Raw genomic sequence first — 21872 nt, forward strand, 5'->3', positions numbered from 1 at the left:
AAGCACTAATTCCTTTAATTTACTGTGTTAAATAACACTAATATGTGAGAACAATATTTTTTGTGAACAAATGTTTCATTTTGGCGTTATAATATAGTTGGTAGCAACATAGAAAATCGTTGAGGAAATCTGTTGCAGCTCAAGTCGACTACAAAATCCACAATGCAACGCTCTATGGGCTAGCTAGCAAACGTAGCTACACACAATAATACCAAAGACAATATCAGCATGTAACGTAGCTAGTTAGCTGTAAAATCGCCTAAACAAACTACACTATCAATTTAAGAGTCTACGATCTCACCATGTTCAACCTGCAGATCGATGTGCCTCAAAGAATGGAGTATAACATTCGCAACGGCAGATATACTTTTGACATGGGAAACGCTGACCAAGTTACACCAAAGGGCCGCGCGGTGCATTCTGGCCAATTCTGCGACAAGACGCGCTCTCCTTGAAGGAGTGAATGGGAGTCTATTGGACACTAGCTAAAAAAACTACATTAGCACGAATTTCTATAAGATCTTTGGCAACAGCACAATGCAATGCACCCTGGACTAGAGGCAAACAGGAATAATATGCTACACCATTCGTCAAATTACACATTTCTCGAGGTTGAAATATCGCAAAAATATGATCAAAGGCTCATTCGAAAGAAGACATCCTCCCGAGTTATGACGTCGGCCAGTATTACAATCTGACATGTATGATAGACATTTTCGCGATCTAAAAATGGTATTCCTATTAACTTCCAGTGTAGTAAGAGGGACTTTATCACGTTGCTACGTAATACCGGCCACATATCTGCCTGCTTGAACGCCAATAACTCGGATACACATGAAAAGACCCAGGGAATCGATAGAACATCACTCAGATGCACCAAAAAAATATAACATTCAAAATGGGCGAACCTTTCCTTTAAATCACACATTTGGGGCCAGGAAATGAACATGAGCTGGTTTCCCAGACCCACATTGAGCTTACTTGAAAATAAATACAGGAATGTCTGCTTTACCAGACCCAGATTATTTTCCTTTGAGCCACAATCATTCCACACACATTTAGGAATGGTCAGAGATTATCAACCTGGGTATTTCCTCAATCATACATTTTGTTTATTGCATTAATCTTATTATAGGACCTTCTGCCCACTCAATACAGCTGACTAGAAACTTGTAGACAAATATGGTATTTGACAAGGCAAAAAGCTTTTTATTACACATGTTCCAGTTTTCAATATAAATACATTAAAAAAAGATTTTAATATTTGTCTTCAAACATTGGGTTAAAACATTTACATTGACTTTCAAAAAATATTTACATCTTCATACAAAAAGTACAATTATAACTTCCATTCAGTAATGTCACATACGTAATGGGCACTGTAAATTAAGTGCCTTTGTTCAACCAGGGAATGGTCTGAGACAATTACTGGGCACTTCCTTTCAAGGACACAGATGCAGACTAGCAAATAGGAGCAGTCCTAGCCCTGAAAAGAAATTAGATATTTTAGACAAAGCATTGACTCAATGGAGCAGTTAACAATAGTTTCACTATTTAGATTACTCAAGTTCAAAGACAACCACAAACTGTATAGTCACATGAGTAAGACTTTGGTTAAAAGATGGGACATTTTTTTCAGAATGTGTTTAAGAGAATCATGTATGAATTGTAGATACCTTGGGTAGGCATTCAATTTAAGTCATTTTGAAATTGTAATAACTCCTCTTTTCTTCTTGAGTCTTCTCCTGTCTGGTAGGAGCTATGCAACATTTTCAAATAATGAAATTTTGTCAGGATTATCATGTTTACATAATAGTGCAGTAAGGAAATACAGTAGATTATGCATGCCAATCTCAGTATTTTAGTGCTTAGTTTGGTAGCTGTGTACCAGTGTGGTAGTCAGCTGGTCAGATTAGCACGGTGTATGGTAGGTCTAGCTTCCTAGCCACCTCCCTTTTGAACAACATACTCCATTCTCTTTTTCAATGCCAATATCTCTGTCCGAGAGTGCCTAAGGAAAGGCTTTCCCAACTTCCTTGATTTTTCAACACCCAGCAGGAAAGACAAAGCTTTAGCGGAATGGCCAAAAACAGGCAAAGGCAACTATGGCATGTACAGTAGCAAGTTGAAGTATCCAGCAAAATGTTTGATCATGCAAATCACAGGTACCGTAGGGAATACATGAATATGAAACGCCAGACTGAATGTTAGCGCATGGGTTGTGTAATACCGTAAACAGCATTGTTTAGTTCAATTAATTGGCCAGCCGTATGGCTAGTTTATCCAAATAATTCATTTGTGTAATGAATGAACAGTGTAAAGTCCATTGGCAGAAGTTGTGGTTAATGCATATATATAGTTAGGAGGAAAATACTAGCTGTGATTCAGTTGTAGGTGAAATTGTGCACTATTTTCTAGTAAGAGAAATAATCAAAATGTAGGTTCTCACCCTTTCCTCTTATGAACACATAATACGACGAACAGCACAATAGCTGCAAAAGATAAGGAATAAATTATGAGTCCCCAGTATGACCTTCAAATGGTCAAGAGAAAGTGTAATACAAATCTGATAAACATGGTAACATTGGAAAGTCAGCAGTTTGACTAGGCCTACTAGTGTAACAGATCAAGTAATGTGAAGGAAATTCTTGATGGGTCACAGAAGGGAATGTTTTCCCCAGTACAGTATACAACAAAGAATCCAGTTAAGTTAGAACACATCCTTACATGCTGACTACATCGGGCACGTGAGTGCGTCCGCATGTTGATTTTGTCCATCCACACTAGACGCGATCAGGACACCAGGTTGAAATATCAAAACAAAATCTGCACTAACTAACTATATTAATTTTAGGACTGGTCGAAACACATGAAACATTCATGGACATTTAGCTAGCTAATTTGTCCTGGGATATAAACATTGGGTTGTTATTTTACCTGAAATGTACAAGATCCTTTTTTTTTTGCTGGATCTTTGTAGAATTGAGTCACATTATGTGTTCTCTACTCCGACAATTAATCCACAGATAAAAAAGGGGAAACCTTGTTAGTTTCTAGTGTTAGATTCTGGGTGAAACTTGGAACATTGTTATACGCAGAAGCATAGTATATAAAGGAGTGAAAGGGACTGGTTTTACACCAGAAGTTAATGGTTATCTGTAGGAGACAGATGGCTTTGGAATGTGTTGGGTGGATGGGAGGAAGTCACATGATTTCTATAGGGGAAGCGGATGGACATCTGTGGATTAGGCGAAGGAGGGGTTGAGGTCAGGTCAGATCCCCTGAAGTGAGAAATTATGTTTTATTACCCTCTTCCTGTCGAACCATAAGATGTAAGGATCGGAGAGAAGGAGGAGTGCCTAAAGTGGAGTATATATACAATTTGGTGGTGGAAACATGTTTGTCTGAATCCAGCTGTATCAACCCTTTGGGAAGAATTAAACTTGGTTAAGCTTCTCTAGTGTCCGTGAGTTATTTACTCTGAAAATTAGAACCTATTACTAGTAATATGTCCTTGTTCAGTCTTCTTCTGTGTATTTTATATGATGGTTGGCAACCAACTTTTAGGTGCATTACCACAACTGACTGGAGTGTGGACCTCATTCATCTTTCAGTCGCCCACATGCGAATATGCTCCTAAAAACCAATGAGGAAATGGGAGTGGCGGGACTTGCAAGAACCAAGTTCTATTTTAGTGCCTGGCTACACAGATGCTCGTTCACACATGCAAGCAGTTTGGATGAAATTATAGAGTTTATTCAATGTCTAAATGTATTTATCAACGCTAACACATGCAACCTGGGCGGTGTGGTCAGCATGTTAAACTCAAAAGCCTATTGGACAAAATTTACCAGACACATATCTCCCTCTCATTTGTGATTGTTTCAAATGATGTTTTTCTTACCTATGACTATGCAGATCACACTTCCCACGGCTGCTGCAGTCGCTGAAAGAGAGAGTCAGTTTGGCCAAATGTGAGCTGGAAAAATCTATAACGACAAAATAATAATCACTTGAATAATCTTACTTGTTGCTGCGTTGATGTCATGTTCACCAATACCATAATGCCTCCCTGAAACTGCAAATACAAAATTATTATATAATCATGGATAAGGAGTGAAAGTTATCACCATGGTCTAGACTCTAGAGAAGTCTAACATAGTTGATTCAATTGATCATCAGGTCCTTGATTACACTGGGCTAGATTTACTTGGATTTGCTCTACCTTGTATTGTGGGTGGAACAGTCGATGTTGTTGTTATTGATGTTGATTTCAAAGGAATGTCATTGACATCTATGAAATAGAAATAAACAATGGTTATTATGTATTGCACCTTCATGCAGTGCTGTCATTTTTGTTTATATGTGTACACCTAGTGCTATGGCCACTGATGCAGACCTTCGGAACATCTACATTTTAAAAAGTCTAATAAATCCATGTAATCAATCCAGTACTTATTTTAGACAGGTCTAAAGAAACATGATATGAAGAAAATGTAGTATATTCAGAAGAACAGAATAGCATACTCTGACTTGTCCTTATGTTAAGCCCTGATCTGGCTATGCCATATGACTGTGGGCGAGACTACTGTAGTTAATTTAGCAGACAAGATTTGCTTTATATTCCGTGGCATTATTTTATAGTATGAAGAATACAATTGAACATAGCTGAATAGAAACAATATTTTCTCAATGATTTGAGGGATTTGCAACTATTCTGTGTTGAGTGGTTAAGAAACAAGTCCTCCTACAGTTGGAAGTCGGAAGTTTACATACACCTTAGCCAAATACATTTAAACTCAGTTTCACAATTCCTGACATTTAATCCTCGTAAAAATTCCCTGTTTTAGGTCAGTTAGGATCACCGCTTTATTTTAAAGAATGTGAAATGTCAGAATAGTTAGAGAATGAGAATGATTTATTTCAGCTTTAAATTTCATTCATCTCATTCCCAGTGGTTCAGAAGTTTACATTCACTCAATTAGTATTTGGTAGCATTGCCTTTCAATTATTTAACTTGGGTCAAACGTTTCGGATAGCCTTCCACAAGCTTCCCACAATAAGTTGGGTGAATTTTGGCCCATTCCTCCTGACAGAGCTGGTGTAACTGAGTCAGGTTTGTAGGCCTCCTTGCTCGCACACACCTTTTCAGTTCTGCCCACAGATTTTCTATGGGATTGAGGTCAGGGCTTTGTGATGGCCATTCCAATACCTTGACTTGGTTGTCCTTAAGCCATTTTGCCACAACTTTGGAAGTATGCTTGGTGTCATTGTCCATTTGGAAGACTTATTTGCAACCAAGCTTTAACTTCCTGACTGATGTCTTGAAATGTTGCTTCAATATATCCACATAATGTTTCTTAATCATGATGCCATCTATTTTGTGAAGTGCACCAGTCCCTCCTGCAGCAAAGCACCCCCACAACATGATGCTGCCACCCCCATGCTTCATGGTTGGGATGGTGTTCTTTGGCTTCCAAACCACCCCCTTTTTCCTCCAAACATAACGATGGTCATTATGGCCAAACAGTTCCATTTTTGTTTCATCAGACCAGAGAACATTTCTCCAAAAAGTACGATCTTTGTCCCCATGTGTAGTTGCAAACCGTAGTCTGGCTTTTTTATGGCGGTTATGGAGCAGTGGCCTCTTCCTTGCTGAATGGCCTTTCAGGTTATGTCAATATAGGACTCGTTTTACTGTGGATATAGATACTTTTGTACCTGTTTCCTCCAGCATCTTCACAAGGTCCTTTGCTGTTGTTCTGGGATTGATTTGCACTTTTCGCACCAAAGTGCATTCATCTCTAGGAGACAGAACGAGCTCTCTGAGCAGTATGAAAGCTGCGTGGTCCTATGGTGTTTATACTTGCGTACTATTGTTTGTACAGATGAACGTGGTACCTTCAGGCGTTGGAAATTGCTCCCAAGGATGAACCAGACTTGGAGGTCTACAATTTTTTTTCTGAGGTCTTGGCTGATTCCTTTTGATTTTCCCATGATGTCAAGCAAAGAGGCACCGAGTTTGAAGGTAGGCCTTGAAATACATCCACAGGTACACCGCCAATTGACTCAAATTATGTAAATTAGCCTATCAGAAGCTTCTAAAGCCATGACATTTTCTGGAATTTTCGAAGCTGTTTAAAGGCACAGTCAACTTAGTGTATGTAAACTTCTGACCCACTGGAATTGTGATACAGTGAATTAAGTGAAATAATCTGTCTGTAAACAATTGTTGTTGGAAAAATTACTTGTGTCATGCACAAAGTAGATGTCCTAACCGACTTGCCAAAACTATAGTTTGTTAACAAGAAATTTGTGGGGTGGTTGAAAAACTAGTTTTAATGACTCCAACCTAAGTGTATGTAAACTTCTGACTTCAACTGTATATGCTTAATTTAAAGGTATTTATGCAACTTTAGTTGCGATACAACATTGGGCTATGTTTGATTTTTAATACAGTCTAAAGCTGCATGAGCTCTGCTTTGTTATTTGTGCAAGCTGCAAACGCCTCAGTCTTTTATTCACAATTTGACAAGCACTTGATAATGCCTCGAATTCCCCGGCGGCATCCTGTGTGACCGTAATACTCCCTAAAAAAAATAAAAACCCACCATGCCTTTTGTGGCCAGTTGCCATTGTGCCCTTGGGCCGAATATAATATTAATAATTCCCTTCTCCCGGGTGCATGATCCGAAGCACCTCTCACTCACATGGCTCTCTCAGATATCTCAATTCTTAATAGCCAATGCCCATCACGTGATCGGGTCTTTCTCACAGGCTACAAGTGAAGATAGACACATCTGGGACGCAACTGCGGGCATCCTTATCCAATTCTGAGGCGCATATTGACAATATTGGAAGGACTGTCCACATTTTTTCATGAGCCAACAAGATGACAAGGCCTAACAAACAGCAAAAGCACTAGCCTATCAACGTTTGTATTACGGGGGACAGTAAATTGACATTGACATAGGCTGTCTATGTCAATCTACTATCCCCCATAGTACAAAGTTTACCTACTCTGTGCGAGAGAAATATTCCAAACAGATCCCAAATTAATACAACCACCACCACCACCAAAAAAAAATTTACTTTAAGCAATGAGGCAGACAACAAATCAGAACGTTTAGCTTAAAATGTTGTATTAGGCTATTTCTTCACATAAGCACAGCAATGCACACATAGCAGTAGGCTACAAGCTCAAATGTTCCAAAATGCAATCAATTAGTGGGAAAATACCATTCTCAAAAGTGACCGCAAATGCGATCATGCATGTAATGCTTTTATTATAAAAAGGTGCATTTTTAAATGGTGAAAATGCTCTATACGTGCTGCATATAGACACCAAAGTTCAAAGGTTTGGGGTCACTTAGAAATGTCCTTGTTTTAGAAAACAAAGTATTTTCTAGCCATTAAAATATCAAAATTGATAAGAAATACAGTGTAGACATTGTAAATGACTATTGTAGCTGGAAACGGCAGATTTTTTATGGAATATTTACATAGGCGTAGAGGCCCATTATCAGCAACCATCACTCCTGTGTTCTAGTAGCACATTGTGTTAGCTAATCCAAGTTTATCATTTTAAAAGGCTAGTTGTTCATTAGAAAACCCTTTTGCAATTATGTTAGCACAGCTGAAAACTGTTGTTCTAATTAAAGAAGCAATAAAACTGGCCTTCTTTAGACTAGTTGAGTATCTGGAGCATCAGCATTTGTGGGTTCGATTACAGGCTCAAAATGTCCAGAAACAAAGACCTTTCTTCTGAAACTCGTCAGTCTATTCTTGTTCTGAGAAATGAAGGCTATTCCATGCGAGAAATCGCCAAGAACAGAACAGCGCAAACTGGCTCTAACCAGAATAGAAAGAGTGGGAGGCCCCGGTGCACAACTGAGCAAGAGGACAAGTACATTAGAGTGTCTAGTTTGAGAAACAGACGCCTCACAAGTCCTCAACTGGCAGCTTCATTAAGTAGTACCCACAAAACACCAGTCTCAACATCAACAGTGAAGTGGCGACTCCAGAATGCTGGCTTTCTAGGCAGAGTTGCAAAGAAAAAGCCATATCTCTGTCCAGTGTCTGTGTTCTTTTGCCCATCTTAATATTTCTGTTTTATTTGGCCAGTCAGATACGGCTTTTTCTTTGCAACTCTGCCTAGAAGGCCAGCATCCCGGAATCGCCTCTTCACTGTTGACATTGAGACTGGTGTTTTGTGGGTACTATTTAATGAAGCTGCCAGTTGAGCACTTGTGAGGCATCTGTTTCTCAAACTAGACACTCTAATGTACTTGTCCTCTTGCTCAGGTGTGCACCGGGGTCTCCCACTCCTCTTTTGGTTAGAGACAGTTTGCTCTGTTCTGTGAAGGGAGTAGTACACAGCGTTGTACAAGATCTTTAGTTTCTTGGCAATTTCTCACATGGAATAGCCTTCATTTCTCAGAACAAGAATAGACTGACGAGTTTCAGAAGAAAGGTCTTTGTTTCTGGCCATTTTGAGCCTGTAAGCGAACCCACAAATGCTGATGCTCCAGATACTCAACTAGTCTAAAGAAGGCCAGTGTTATTGCTTCTTCAATCAGCACAACAGTTTTCAGCTATGCTACCATATTTGCAAAAGGGTTTTCTAATGATCAATTAGCCTTTTAAAATGATAAACTTGGATTAGCTAACACAACGTGCCACTAGAACACAGGAGTGATGGTTGCTGATAATGGGCCTCTGTACACCTATGTAGATATTCCCTAAAAAGAAATCTGTCATTTCCAACTACAATAGTCATTTACAACATTAATGTCTACACTGTATTTCTGATCAATATGATGTTATTTTAAAAATGGACAAAAAAATTAAATAAATGCTTTTCTTTCAAAAACAAGGAAATTTACATGTAACCCCAAACTTTTGAACGGTAGTGTGCGCCAGTTAGGCTCTACACCTGTTGTAAAGCTTATTAATGTGCTTCATTTTAAGAAGTTATTTGGCCACTTACCAAAACATATAGGCCTACATGAGGTGTGCGACTATGATTTTAAAAAGTCGCAGTTTCTTGCCTTACTGCACACAAGCTGGGTATCATTCACAAGTGATAGGCTAATATTGTCACCCATCAGGCAGTTCTTGATTTAATCTCGTTTTTACATACTGTGCATGCGGAAGTATTCAGACCCCTTGACATTCTCCACATTTTGTTACAGCCCTATTCTAAAATGGAAATAGTTTTTTCCTCTCAATCTACACACAATACCCCATAATGACAAAGCAAAAACAAGTTAAAATGTTTTGCAAATGTATAAAAAATAAAAAAACAGAAATCACATTTTCATAAGAATTCAGACCCTTTACTTTGGCAGGGATTACAGCCTCTAGTCGTCTTTGGTATGATGTTACAAGCTTGGCACACCATTATTTGGGGAATTTCTCCCATTCTTCTCTGCAGATCCTCTCAAGCTCTGTCAGGTTGGATTGGGAGTATAGCTGCACAGCTATGTTCGGGTCTCTCCAGAGATGTTCAATCGGGTTTAAGTCCAGGCTCTGGCTGGGCCACTCAATAACATTCAGAGACTTGTCCAGAAGCCACTCCTGCATTGTCTTGGCTGTGTGCTTAGGGTTGTTGTGCTGTTCGAAGGTGAACCTTCACCCCAGTCTGAGATCCTGAGCGCTCTGGAGCAGGTTTTCATCAAGAATCTCTCATTTGCTCTGTTGATCTTTCCCTCGATCCTGACCTGTCTCCCAGCTTCTGCCGCTGAAAAACATCCCCACAGCATGATGCTGCCACCACCATGCTTCCCCGTAGGGATGGTGCTAGGTTTCCTGCAAACGTGATACTTGGCATTCAGGCCAAAAGAGTTCAATCTTGGTTTCATCAGACCAGAGAATATTGTTTCTCATGATCAGTCCTTTAGGTGCCTTTTGGAAAACTCCAAGCAGCCTGTCATGTGTCTTTTACCAAGTATTGGCTTCGGTCTAGCCACTCTACCAGGCCTGATTGGTGGAGAGCTGCAGAGATGGGAGAACCTTCCAGAAGGACAACCATCTCCACAGAGGAACTCTGGAGCTCTGTCAGAGTGACCATTGGGTTCTTGGTCACCTCCCTGACCAAGGCCCTTTTCCCCCCGATTGCTCAATTTAACCTGGCGGCCAGCTCTAGGAAGACTCTTGGTGGTTCCAAACTTCCTCCATTTAAGAATGATGAAGGCCACTGTGTTCTTGGGGACCTTCAATACTGCAGAGGGACGGATCGCCTGTTTTGGTACTCATCCCCAGATCTGTGCCTTGACACAATCCTGTCTAGGAGCTCTACGGACAATTCCTTCGACCTCAGGGCTTGGTTTTTGCTGACATGCACTGTCCGAGGACCTTATATAGACAGGTGTGCCTTTCCAAATCATGTCTAATCAATTGTATTTACCACAGGTGGACTCCAAGTAGTAGAACATTTCATAGCAAAGGGTCTGAATACCTAGGTAAATAAGGTATTTCTGTTTATTTTTTATAAAAAAAAATGTTTTTGCTTTGTCATTATGGGGTATTGTCTGTAGATTGAGGATAAAGCTATAACCTAACAAAATGTGGAAAAAGGGAAGGGGTCTGAATACTTGCCGAATGCACTGTATACTAAATAATGTGTGAAATTTGTTTTGATTCATAATGGACCATTATCACACACCTGTCTCAAAACAGGGGCAGGGGAAAACAATACATGTTATTGATGCACTTTTATAGCGAATAGAGGATGCTTTTCCTGTGCCAGCCAGGTAGGCTATACTTCTGTTGCTTCTCTTTACAATGTGCTTAATATTAGGAAAGTTGAAATAAATAGTAGGCCTAGCCTATAGAAAGCTGATGGGATCCTCTTTTTAAGAGGCCATCACTCGGTTTTCTCACGCAATTGCATAGCCTATAGAAATGTTACGCAACATGCTCTCATGAAGTGTTTAATTACATTTTCGATTACATTTGCATTGATGTCAGTGATTAGAGGGACAATAGAGTGCTGAGTATCAGGCAGTTAGCAAGTTTGGAAGGCTACTAATGACCATGAGCAGCATCGGAGCTTGGAAAAGCCTAATTACTGTGACTAAACGGTGGAATTTGGCTGCCGTCATGACTCGTGATCGCCAGTTTGGCAGTAATACGGTCACCGTAACAGCCCTATGTACACCAATGTTAACATTAAAACAATCACTTGATTTAGCTTACTTGTAGCTGTGTGGGTGTCATGTTCACCAATGCTATGACGCGTCCCTGAAACTGCAAATAGCTAATTATTATATGATCATGCATAGGGACAGAATGTTATTACCATGGTCTAGACTCTAGAGAAGTCTAACGTAGTTGATTCAACTAATCGTCAAGCCCTTGATTACACTGGGCTAAATTTACTTGGATTTGTTCTACCTTGTATTGTGGGTGGAACAGTCGATGTTGTTATTGATGCTGATATTGTTTTTGGTTTCAAAGGAATGTCATTGACATCTATGAAATAGAAATGCACAATGGTTATTATGTATTGGACCTTCATGCGTACACCACTGTTACACAGAGGGATTTAAAGAAGAAAGATCAATGACAATGTTCCTTATCATAGTCTGATGGTGCAACCCACTGGGCACACAGTTAAATCAACGTTGTTTCAACGTCATTTGTCAAGCTATTGTGACATGGAATCTATGCTGAAAACACGTTTACCAAAAGGAGTCACTGTTCAAGCAGCAATCGTTGGACTGTGGCTTCACATTTTACTTCAATATACCGCTTTAGTTAAGTTGATGGCATGACATTGAATCAATGTTGATTCAAACATACCATTTTACTATCAACAAGGTCAAATAAAATATGTCTAATCAAATATGAAATTAATAATAATTTCAAACAAACAATATTGACTATTGACCCTTTTCCAGTACACGGCACACTGACGTCATGCACAGATGCTCGCGACTCTTGGCGGCAGTAAGAAAGCCATTGCCATCTGCGCCCATTCAACATAGCTAGATTTAGGTTTTTATTACTTCTAAACAAAATGTTGGGGTTCTCAAACGCTTACAATTACGTCTTGATTCTTGCTTGAACAGTCTAATATTATTTTTTGGTTGTGATCTTTGCAAAAATAATTATTTTGGATGCAGCAGTTGTTAGCTGGAATGGTAACGCGCATTGACATAGGCTGTAGCAAAAGCTAGCCAAAGAGCCATTTTACTGTTTAAAAAAAAAAGTATAATACAGTTGATTTGCAATGATGATGACAAACATTATATTCAGCAGGACATTCATACGAGCCTTAAAATCCAAAGTATTGTGAAATGCACTCACAAGCAACATGTAAATAGAGGCTTCTTTTTGCTGGTATTCTATAAGAACTGCATGTTCTGCCGCCAACTTCCGTGCATCGCCCTCGTGCAGCAATGTTTGCAAACACAGAAAGGGGTCTATAGGACGGAAAGGATTTAACATTTCTACGTGGAATTTTCAATGCAAATTTCAACAAACATTGTTCTGATGATTATGTTGAAATTTGATTGATGTAACAACCTGTTAGTCAAGTAATTAATTGTATTTAAGTTGAAGATTTAGCTCAATTGCAATGTTTACAACACTGGTTGGAATAACAAACAGTACTGGTTGATTACTTTTTGCAAATCCAAATGCGTTTTCCATGTCACTCACAATAGGGTGACAAATTACATTGATACAACGTTGATTCAACCACTGCAGTGTCTAGATGTAGGGTGTTGGCAGATCATTTATCAAACATAAATGGAATCCATACCTTTGCATTCAGGAAGGACTGAGTTGTATTCACCATCTTCATTGCACTGAATGGATTTGTTTCCAATGAGGGTGTAACCTTCATCACAGGAATACTGTATGACATCCCCATACTCTGGAAACTGTTTGGCAGGCTTCTCTGAGATCATGCCATTCATTATATCAATAGGTTCTTCACAAGTTACCACTGAGGAAGACATACATGGGTGCATTATATTTGTTAGTGCTGAGCGACTAACCAAATTATACATTTTGGGGCTATTAAACTACTAATTGACCGAAGTCTTTTTTGTGAGCCCGATTCGCCATTTCTCTAGACCGAAATCAAATCATTCACGATAGAAATCAAGTCGAGGGGCGAATCGCAATTGCATACTCCTTGCATCCCATCTCCTCGCCTCCTTCTCAAACCCCCTTTTTTTTTTTCTTTTTTTTTTTCCCCATCCAATGTTTTTGAGGAGAGGACATGAGGACTATGCAATTGAGATTCTCCCACGAACTATGTGGGATGCTGGGCTAAAGGAAGTTGTAGTGTTTTAACACTACATTCATGTGAATTGCAGGGCCCTAATTTTCTGCCTGATTCCACTGAATTTTCCCCAAAATTCTATTCTGTTTTTCCAGGTTTCTGTTTTCCCCTGTTTTTTCAGGTTTTCCACAAATATTATTATTATATATTTTTTTTAAATCACACTTTAATAGAAAAATATTCTGAACAAAATGCAACAATTTAAGATTTTACCGAGTTACAGTTCATATGAGGAAATAAGTCAATTGAAATCAATTCATTAGGCCCTAATCGATGGATTTCACATGAATGGGAATACAGATATGCATCTGTTGGTCAGAGAAAAAAAAAAAAAAGACTCAATGGGGCTCAGGATCTCATCACGGTATTTTTGTGCATCCAATTGCTAATCAATAAATGCAATTGTGTTCATTGTCCGTAGCTTATGGCTACCCATACCATATTTTATTTTTCACATTTAAATAAAAAAATATATATATATTAATTCTCTGGCAACAGCGACGGTGGACATTCTACATTCAGCATGCCAATTGCACGCTCGCTCAAGACTTCTGTATCATTGTGTTGTGACAAAACTGGACATTTTAGAGTGGCATTTTATTGTCACAAGGTGCAGCTGTGTAATGATCATGCGGTTTAATCAGCTTCTTGATATGACATACCTGTCTGGTGGATGGATTGTCTTTGCAAAGGAGAAATGCTCACTAACAGGGATGTAAACAAAATTGTGGGCAAAATTTAAGAGAAATACGCTTTGTGTGTGTGTATGTAACATTTCTGAGATCTTTTATTTCAGCTCATGAAATGTGGGACACTTAAATAAGTTGCGTTTATATTTTTGTACAGTGTAGAAGTCCGCAACAGTGCTTAAACCACAACAGGAGACCACTTTTGAGGTCTGGGATTATTATTATTAAATTGTACTTGTTACCCAATTGGTAGTTACAGTCAATGTTTTGGTAATAGAACGTTCACTATTTTTGGCTCTAAAATAATAATCGAACGGAAACCAGACTCTAAAAAGCACTAATCGTTCAGCAGTAATTTGTGTTCATCATTCAAACAAGTTCAATGCCTTAGATGTCCAAGGTGTGTCAATGGCAAATATGTAAGATTTACCTTCACATCTTGATCTTCCACTCCAACCTGTGGCATAACACTGCCTGTAACTTGATCCCTGAACTTGATAGCTAGAGGTGGAGAGTATGTGTGTAAGAGAGGGGGGGGGGGGGGGGGGGGGGTCTGGTATTGAATCTTTGTGCAAAATAATTCCCCCATACCATGATGATACAGCAGATATTGAAGCATACTCACCCTTTATCACAAATCGCTCTTGCTGTTGCACCAAAAAGCGTCCCTTCCTTATTAAACTCATATGTCAAATGTGGCATCTCCTTGGGTGCACCGCAGTCCTTCTCTGAAATGAATAATCAGTGAGCTAATGGATGCATTAAAACAATCAACCAACAGTAAACACTCAACAATCGCACTTGACAGAAGAGGGGCTAGTATTTTGCCGCCTACTTTTGCAGATTAATTCCAGGGTGCTCCACTCCCCACTCGTGCAGGTGATGCGTTCAGATCCTTGCTCTGTCATGTAGCCGTTGGCACATTGAAACTTGACTTCCGAGCCCTCCGGAAAATCGTTCTTTAGGAGCGCATCATTCGTTAGAACGACATTTTGATTTCCCTCCACTTGAGGTATGGGACATTCAGCTGTGAGGATATGATACAGTAAAATAAGTAAACTCCACACACAGACAGAATTACGTTAGCCAGTTCAAGTTAGCAACGTATGTAGCTAGCTAAGCAAAACATTTTCCGGTAAAACTTCTATTAACCTTATCTAGGAAAGGGTTACCATGGCTAGAAACTCACTCACAATTTCCACTTGTTATAAAGATAAGGCATATCAAGCACTTGGTCCATGAATTTGAATAAAACATTTTAAAGTCGAATTTATGTGAAGACAAGTCAGTGTCTGGACCTAACAATTTCTCTCTATTCTTGTTGAGTATCTATAGTTGACTAATAAGTCCCAGACCATCGACGACTTCAACTGTCTGTTGATGATCATTTCACTTTATAGCAACTGAGCTGGTCTTAGCGTAACACCACGCGCAGCGTGCCCCTCCCGACCCAGTGACGTACGGCGGTGAGGTAATCTTTGTTACTCATTCCATTTCTTTGGACACGCCACACCTCTATAGATTTCAATGCCAAAGTCTAGACCAGTTGCTGACTAATTCACTACGCAAACACCATATAAAATAATTTGTATCTGAATAATTTATTGGAGACCGAAAAAACGAAGTGAAACGCACTCTGAGATCATCAATACCCATTTTTCACCCCATTGGCCCTTGGTATAAAGTCTAATAATAATAATCAAATCAATCAATCAATCAATCAAATCAATCAATCAAATGTATTTTTATATAGCCCTTCGTACATCAGCTGATATCTCAAAGTGCTGTACAGAAACCCAGCCTAAAACCCCAAACAGCAAGCAAAGCATGTGAAAGAAGCACGGTGGCTAGGAAAAACTCCCTAGGAAAAACTCCCTAGAAAGGCCAAAAACCTAGGAAGAAACCTAGAGAGGAACCAGGCTATGAGGGGTGGCCAGTCCTCTTCTGGCTGTGCAGGGTGGATATTATAACAGAACATGGTCAAGATGTTAAAATGTTAAAATGTTCATAAATGACCAGCATGGTCAAATAATAATAATCATAGTAGTTGTCGAGGGTGCAACAAGCACGTCCGGTGAACAGGTCAGGGTTCCATAGCCGCAGGCAGAACAGTTGAAACTGGAGCAGCAGCACGGCCAGGTGGACTGGGGACAGCAAGGAGTCATCATACCAGGTAGTCCTGAGGCATGGTCCTAGGGCTCAGGTCCTCCGAGAGAAAGACAGAAAGAGAGAAAATAATAATAATACATTGTAAGTAATAACCTAATAATACATTATAGTAATACATAATTAGAATAAATAATTAGTAATTAAATATAATATCCCAATGTGGAAATGTGGGTAATATTTGATTGACATGTTGATCAATGACATTTCAACCAACCTATTCACCCATTTTAAATTCCCAATGTGTTATCACTATATGCTTTCGGCCATCTAAAAGCACAACAAAATTCCAATGAAAAAACTATCAGATTTTTGGTTTAGTTGTCATCTAAATGTGTTATCACTGTGCTTTCAACCATTTGAAAGCACAACAAAGTTCAAATGGGAATACAATGTCAGATATGTTGTATTTATACAACAATTGAATGTGTTATGACTGTGCTTCATCTAATAGCACATACTGTAGTGCAAGTGATCAGTGCTGTTTGAGATTCTATGCCGATTATTATAGCAATTGTGAAGATCTCCACAGACCTGCCACCTTGCATGCTATCCAACCTGGTCTCAGCGCAAAACGTATTATATTTTGTTAAGTACATGCTAAGTAGGTATAAAAGTAGATAAAAGTAGTAAGTAGTAGCAAAGCTGCTAAAATGCTAAAGTTGTCCGTGATGCGATTCGAACACGCAACCTTTGGGTTGCTAGACGTTTGAGTGTTCGAATCTCACCACCGACAACTTTAGAATTTTAACTAATTAGCAACTTTGCAACTACTTAGTGAGTTAGCTAACCATTCCCCTAACCCTATCTTTAACCTAACTCCTAACCCTAACCCTAACCTAATGTAGCATATCATACTAACGTAGTCGAACATTGAATATCATACTGTATTAAACAGTGGTGGCCGTTGCCGTTTAACATGCGGGAGGATGATTTTTTGTATTTATTAGCATGGCCTTATTTCTATTACATTATATTGGATGACTGTCTTTCATATTCCATTCACCCAGCTCAATGTAACATCGATAGATTTAGTCTACTACATGATACTTTAATTTTGCCTATACCCATCATGAGGTTGCTACTACCTAGCCTATGTACGAAAGTTTACAACGTAGGTGCACAGCTTGAGAGAAATTTGAATAATCAAGGTGACAAACCTTGACACATTCAATACCGCCTTGCACAATCTTGCCTGCATGTAGATGATCTAGGGTGTAGTCATTACTCAAACAGTTGCAAACTAGAGTTTCTATTGGACAAATTCAGGCATGTTTATCCCCATTTCATTCCGTTTGCTTCCATTTAAGAAACGGAAACCGAATCGGCGGAATGAATACACTCATGATCACAAACAAAAACAGTTCACATTCATAACAGCCACATACAAACAGCATGATCCCTTTCATCATTAGATAATTCCTTCTCGCATCAATGCGCTCTCCTCCTCTCACCTTCTCACTTTGGTTGTGGACCTCAGTGCAAAACACATCAGCTGTCTGTGACCAGGCAAAAAAACCTTCCCAAGCCAAACCATCATATCACAACCGCTAAACGCTACACACAGCCTACATCGTTGTCACCATATTAGCTAAAGTCTAGTCAACATAGCTACTAGAACTAAATCGTTAGTAAACCCGCTACAATCATGCAGTACAGTGTAAAGTTAGCAAGCAGTTTAGCAGTTACACTGGCGAGCCTCGGTGGCAATAAATTAATAAAACCAAAAGTATCATGGCGCCGGAGGGGATTGCTGCTGTCTTATCGGCTCCTAACCAACCATGCTATTTTGTTTGTTTTTTCGCGTTGTTCATAACTTGTTTTGTACATAATGTTACTGCTACAATCTTTTATGACCAAAAAGAGGAACATCAGAATTGCGATTACTCACCTCAAATTGGACAAAGAGTTTTTCTTCATTAAGTCGGACGGGAGGGATATACTACAGACACCTGACCAGGCCCAGATCCCCATCATTCGCTGGAGAAGGACATTGAGATGTCGCAGAAAGAGATCAGGGTGCCTTGTGAGGATCAGGCGACGAGTGGCAAATCTACCTTTGCCTTCCGTCCTACTAGCTAACATTCAATCGCTGGAAAATAAATGTGACGAACTGAAAGCAAGAATGTCCTACCAATGAGACATTAAAAACTGTAATATCTTATGTTTCACCGAGTCGTGGCTGAACGACGACATTAAGAGCATACAGCTGGCACAATCAAAATACACAGGAGGACAGCTCCAAAATCCACACAGACGTGGCGCAGCCCGTCAACCCTAATGCCTAACAAAAATACGCGGCGTAGAAGAACACAAGAAAATCTTGACTACCACAAATAAACATGACAAGTAACAATCCTGCACGAATCCCCAAACTAAACAGACAAACTAAATACCCCCCACTAATGACTAACAAGGAACAGGTGCAGAACTAAACAGACATAACCAAAAGACACAGAAACATGGATCGGTGGCAGCTAGTAGGCCGGCGACGACGACTGCCGAGCACCGCCCGACCGAGGAGAGGCACCACCTTCTGTGGACGTTGTGACAGTACCCCCCACCCTGACACTCTATCGGCAGGATAGAACAGCAGCCTCGGGTAAGACACGGGGCGGGGGCCTATGCATATAGGTAAACAACAGCTGGTGCACAATATCTAAGGAGTTCTCGAGGTTTTGCTCGCCTGAGGTAGAGTATCTCATAATAAGCTGTAGACCACACTATCTACCTAGAGAGTTTTCATCTGTATTTTTCATAGCTGTCTACATACCACCACAGACCGATGCTGGCATTAAAACCGTACTCAATGAGCTACTGCCATAAGCAAACAGGAAAACGCTCATCCAGAAACGGCGCTCCTAGTGGCCGGGGACTTTAATGCAGGGAAACTCATTTTTATCAGCATGTTAAATGTGCAACCAGAGGGATAAAAAAATTCTAGACCACCTTTACTCCACAGACAGAGATGCGTACAAAGCTCTCCCTCGCCCTCCATTTGGCAATTCTGACCATAATTCTATCCTCCTGATTCCTGCTTACAAGCAAAACATTTAAGCAGGAAGCACCAGTGACTCTGACTATAAAAAAGTGGTCAGATGAAGCAGATGCTAAACTACAGAACTGTTTTGCTAGTACAGACTGGAATATGTTCCGGGATTCTTCCAATGGCATTCAGGTGTACCCCACATCAGTCACTGGCTTTATCAATAAGTGTATCGAGGATGTCGTCCCTACAGTGACTGTACGTACATACTCCAACCAGAAACCATGGATTACAGGTAACATTCACACTGAGCTAAAGGGTAGAGCTGCCGCTTTCAAGGAGCGGGACTCTAACACGGAAGCTTATAAGAAATCCCGCTATGCCCTCCGACGAACCATCAAACAGGCAAAGCGTCAATACAGGACTAAGATTGAATCATACTACACCGGCTCCGACACTCGTCGGATGTGGCTGGGCTTGCAGACTATTATAGACTACAAAGGGAAGCACAGCCGTGAGCTGCCCAGTGACACGAGGCTACCAGATGAGCTAAATCACTTCTATGCTTGCTTCGAGGCAAGTAACACTGAAACATGCAATAGAGCATCAGCTGTTCCGGAAGACTGTGTGATCCCGCTCTCCACATCTGATGTGAGTAAGACCTTTAAACAGGTCAACATTCACAAGGCCGCAGGGCCAGACGGATTACCAGGACGTGTACTCCGTGCATGCGCTGACCAACTGGCAAGTGTCTTCACTGATATTTTCAAGCTCTCCCTGTCTGAGTCTGTAATGCCTGCATGTTTCAAGCAGACCACCATAGCCCCTGTGCCCAAAAAACACCAAGGTAACCTGCCTAAATGACTACCAACGCGTAGCACTTACGTCTGTAGCCATGACATTCTTTTAAAGACTGGTCATGGCTCACATCAACACCATTATCCCAGAAACCCTAGACCCACTCTAATTTGCATACCACACCAACAGATCCACAGATGATGCCATCTCTATTGCACTCCACAAGGCCCTTTCACACCTGGACTAAAGGAACACCTATTTGAGAATGCTATTCATTGACTACAGCTCAGCATTCAACACCATAGTGCCGTCAAAGCTCATCACTAAGCTAAGGACCCTGGGACTAAACAACTCCCTCTGCAACTGGACCCTGGACTCCCTAACGGGCCGCCCACACGTAGTAAGGGTAGGTAACAACACATCCGCCACACTGATCCTCAACACGGGGGCCCCTCAGGGGTGCATGCTCAGTCCCCTCCTGTACTCCCTGTTCACTCATGACTGCACGGCCAGGCACAACTCCAACACCATTGTTAAGTTTGCTGATGACACAACAATGGTAGGCCTGATCACCGACAATGATGAGACAGCCTACACCGTGGTGCTATCGTACATATTTCTGTTGAGGCTACTGTACAGTGTGTTTTAATCAATTATTTGGTGATGTGAAAATATTTTATGTAATCATTTTTTATGTTTCACCATTTTGTATTTTTTCACTGAGGAGGATGGTCCTCCCCTTCCTCAGAAGGGGAATATCAAATGTAATATATCATACTAAATGGGTCATAGCAAACTGATGCGATCAAGATGTAGGATACTATATGTTCTACAATTCGTATTATATTGTACAACCGCTATGTAATGTAACCTAATGTAAGTAACATATCATACTAAATGGAGTGGCACACATTTTTGTTAAATATAATACGTTTTGCTCTGAGACCAGGTTGGATAGCATGTAAAGGTCGCAAGTCTGTGGAGACCTTCACAATTGCTATAATAATCTGCACAGAATCTCAAACAGCATTGATCAATTGCATTAATATAATCTCAACTGCAATCCAGGTCATTTTGTTGTGCTATTAGATGACACACAGGATATCACATTAAGTTGTTGTATAAATACAAAATATCTGACGTTCTATTCCCATTTGAACAGTGACAACACATTACGTTTTTCTATAATTACAAAATATATGACATTGTATTCCCATTTGAACTTTGTTGTGCTTTTAAATGGTTGTTAGCGCAGTGATAACACATTTAGACGACAACTAAACCAAAAATCAGATATGGTTTTTCCATTAGAATTTGGTTGTGCTTTTAGATGGCTAAAAACATATAGTGATAAAACATTGGGAATTTTTAAATGGGTGAATAAAGGTTGAAATGTCATTGATCAATATCTCAACCAAGTTTTACCCACATTTCCACGTTGAAACAACGTGATGTACCCAGTGGGATATTATAATTATTTATGAATGATTCATTATAATTGTGTAAAACAATAATTTATTATTAGATTATTACTTTCAAGGTATTATTATTATTAGGCTTTATACCAATGTGGTGAGGCGTGGGTCTTGATGGTCTCAGAGTGTGTTTCACTTTGTTTTTCAGTCTCCTATAAATTATTCAGATACTATTGAACCTTTATTTAACTAGGCAAGTCAGTTAAGAACAAATTGTTATGTATAATGACAGCCTAGGAACAGTGGGATAACTGCCTTGTTCAGGAGCAGAATGACAGATTTCTAAGCTTGTAGATTAGGTTGCATGCTCTAACCACTAGGCTACCTGCTGCCCCAATGGTGTTTGCGTAGTGAATTAGCCAGCAACTAGTGTAGACTTTGGCATTTAAATCAATAAACAGAGGTGTGGTCTGTCCAAAGAAATGGAATGAGCAACGAAAATGAATTCACCCCCGTAGGCC

The 21872-nt window shown here is 39.9% G+C and overlaps 1 protein-coding gene across 4 annotated transcripts; it reads right to left on the reverse strand.

Moving 5' to 3' along the window:
• Positions 1-1183: 1183 nt before the first annotated feature.
• On the reverse strand, positions 1184-15448 carry im:7151449 (complement decay-accelerating factor). Of its 4 annotated transcripts, none has more exons than XM_014133507.3 (13): positions 15180-15448; positions 14822-15013; positions 14612-14714; positions 14417-14487; positions 12770-12955; positions 11398-11475; positions 11200-11250; positions 4226-4294; positions 4028-4078; positions 3905-3946; positions 2450-2492; positions 1677-1759; positions 1184-1486 (listed from the first exon to the last, which is right to left on the reverse strand). In XM_014133507.3, the coding sequence occupies exons 1-12, from the start codon at positions 15241-15243 to the stop codon at positions 1690-1692; spliced, it is 1020 nt and encodes a 339-aa protein (XP_013988982.3). In that variant the 5' UTR covers positions 15244-15448; the 3' UTR covers positions 1184-1486; positions 1677-1689. The 4 variants fall into 4 exon arrangements, with proteins under 4 accessions (XP_013988982.3, XP_013988985.3, XP_013988983.3 ...); XM_014133510.3 differs by having other exon boundaries at positions 15176-15395; XM_014133508.3 differs by lacking the exon at positions 1677-1759.
• Positions 15449-21872: the final 6424 nt, after the last annotated feature.

Source organism: Salmo salar, chromosome 12 (assembly GCF_965601325.2).
Source record: "Salmo salar chromosome 12, fSalSal1, whole genome shotgun sequence".
Taxonomy (NCBI): domain Eukaryota; kingdom Metazoa; phylum Chordata; class Actinopteri; order Salmoniformes; family Salmonidae; genus Salmo; species Salmo salar.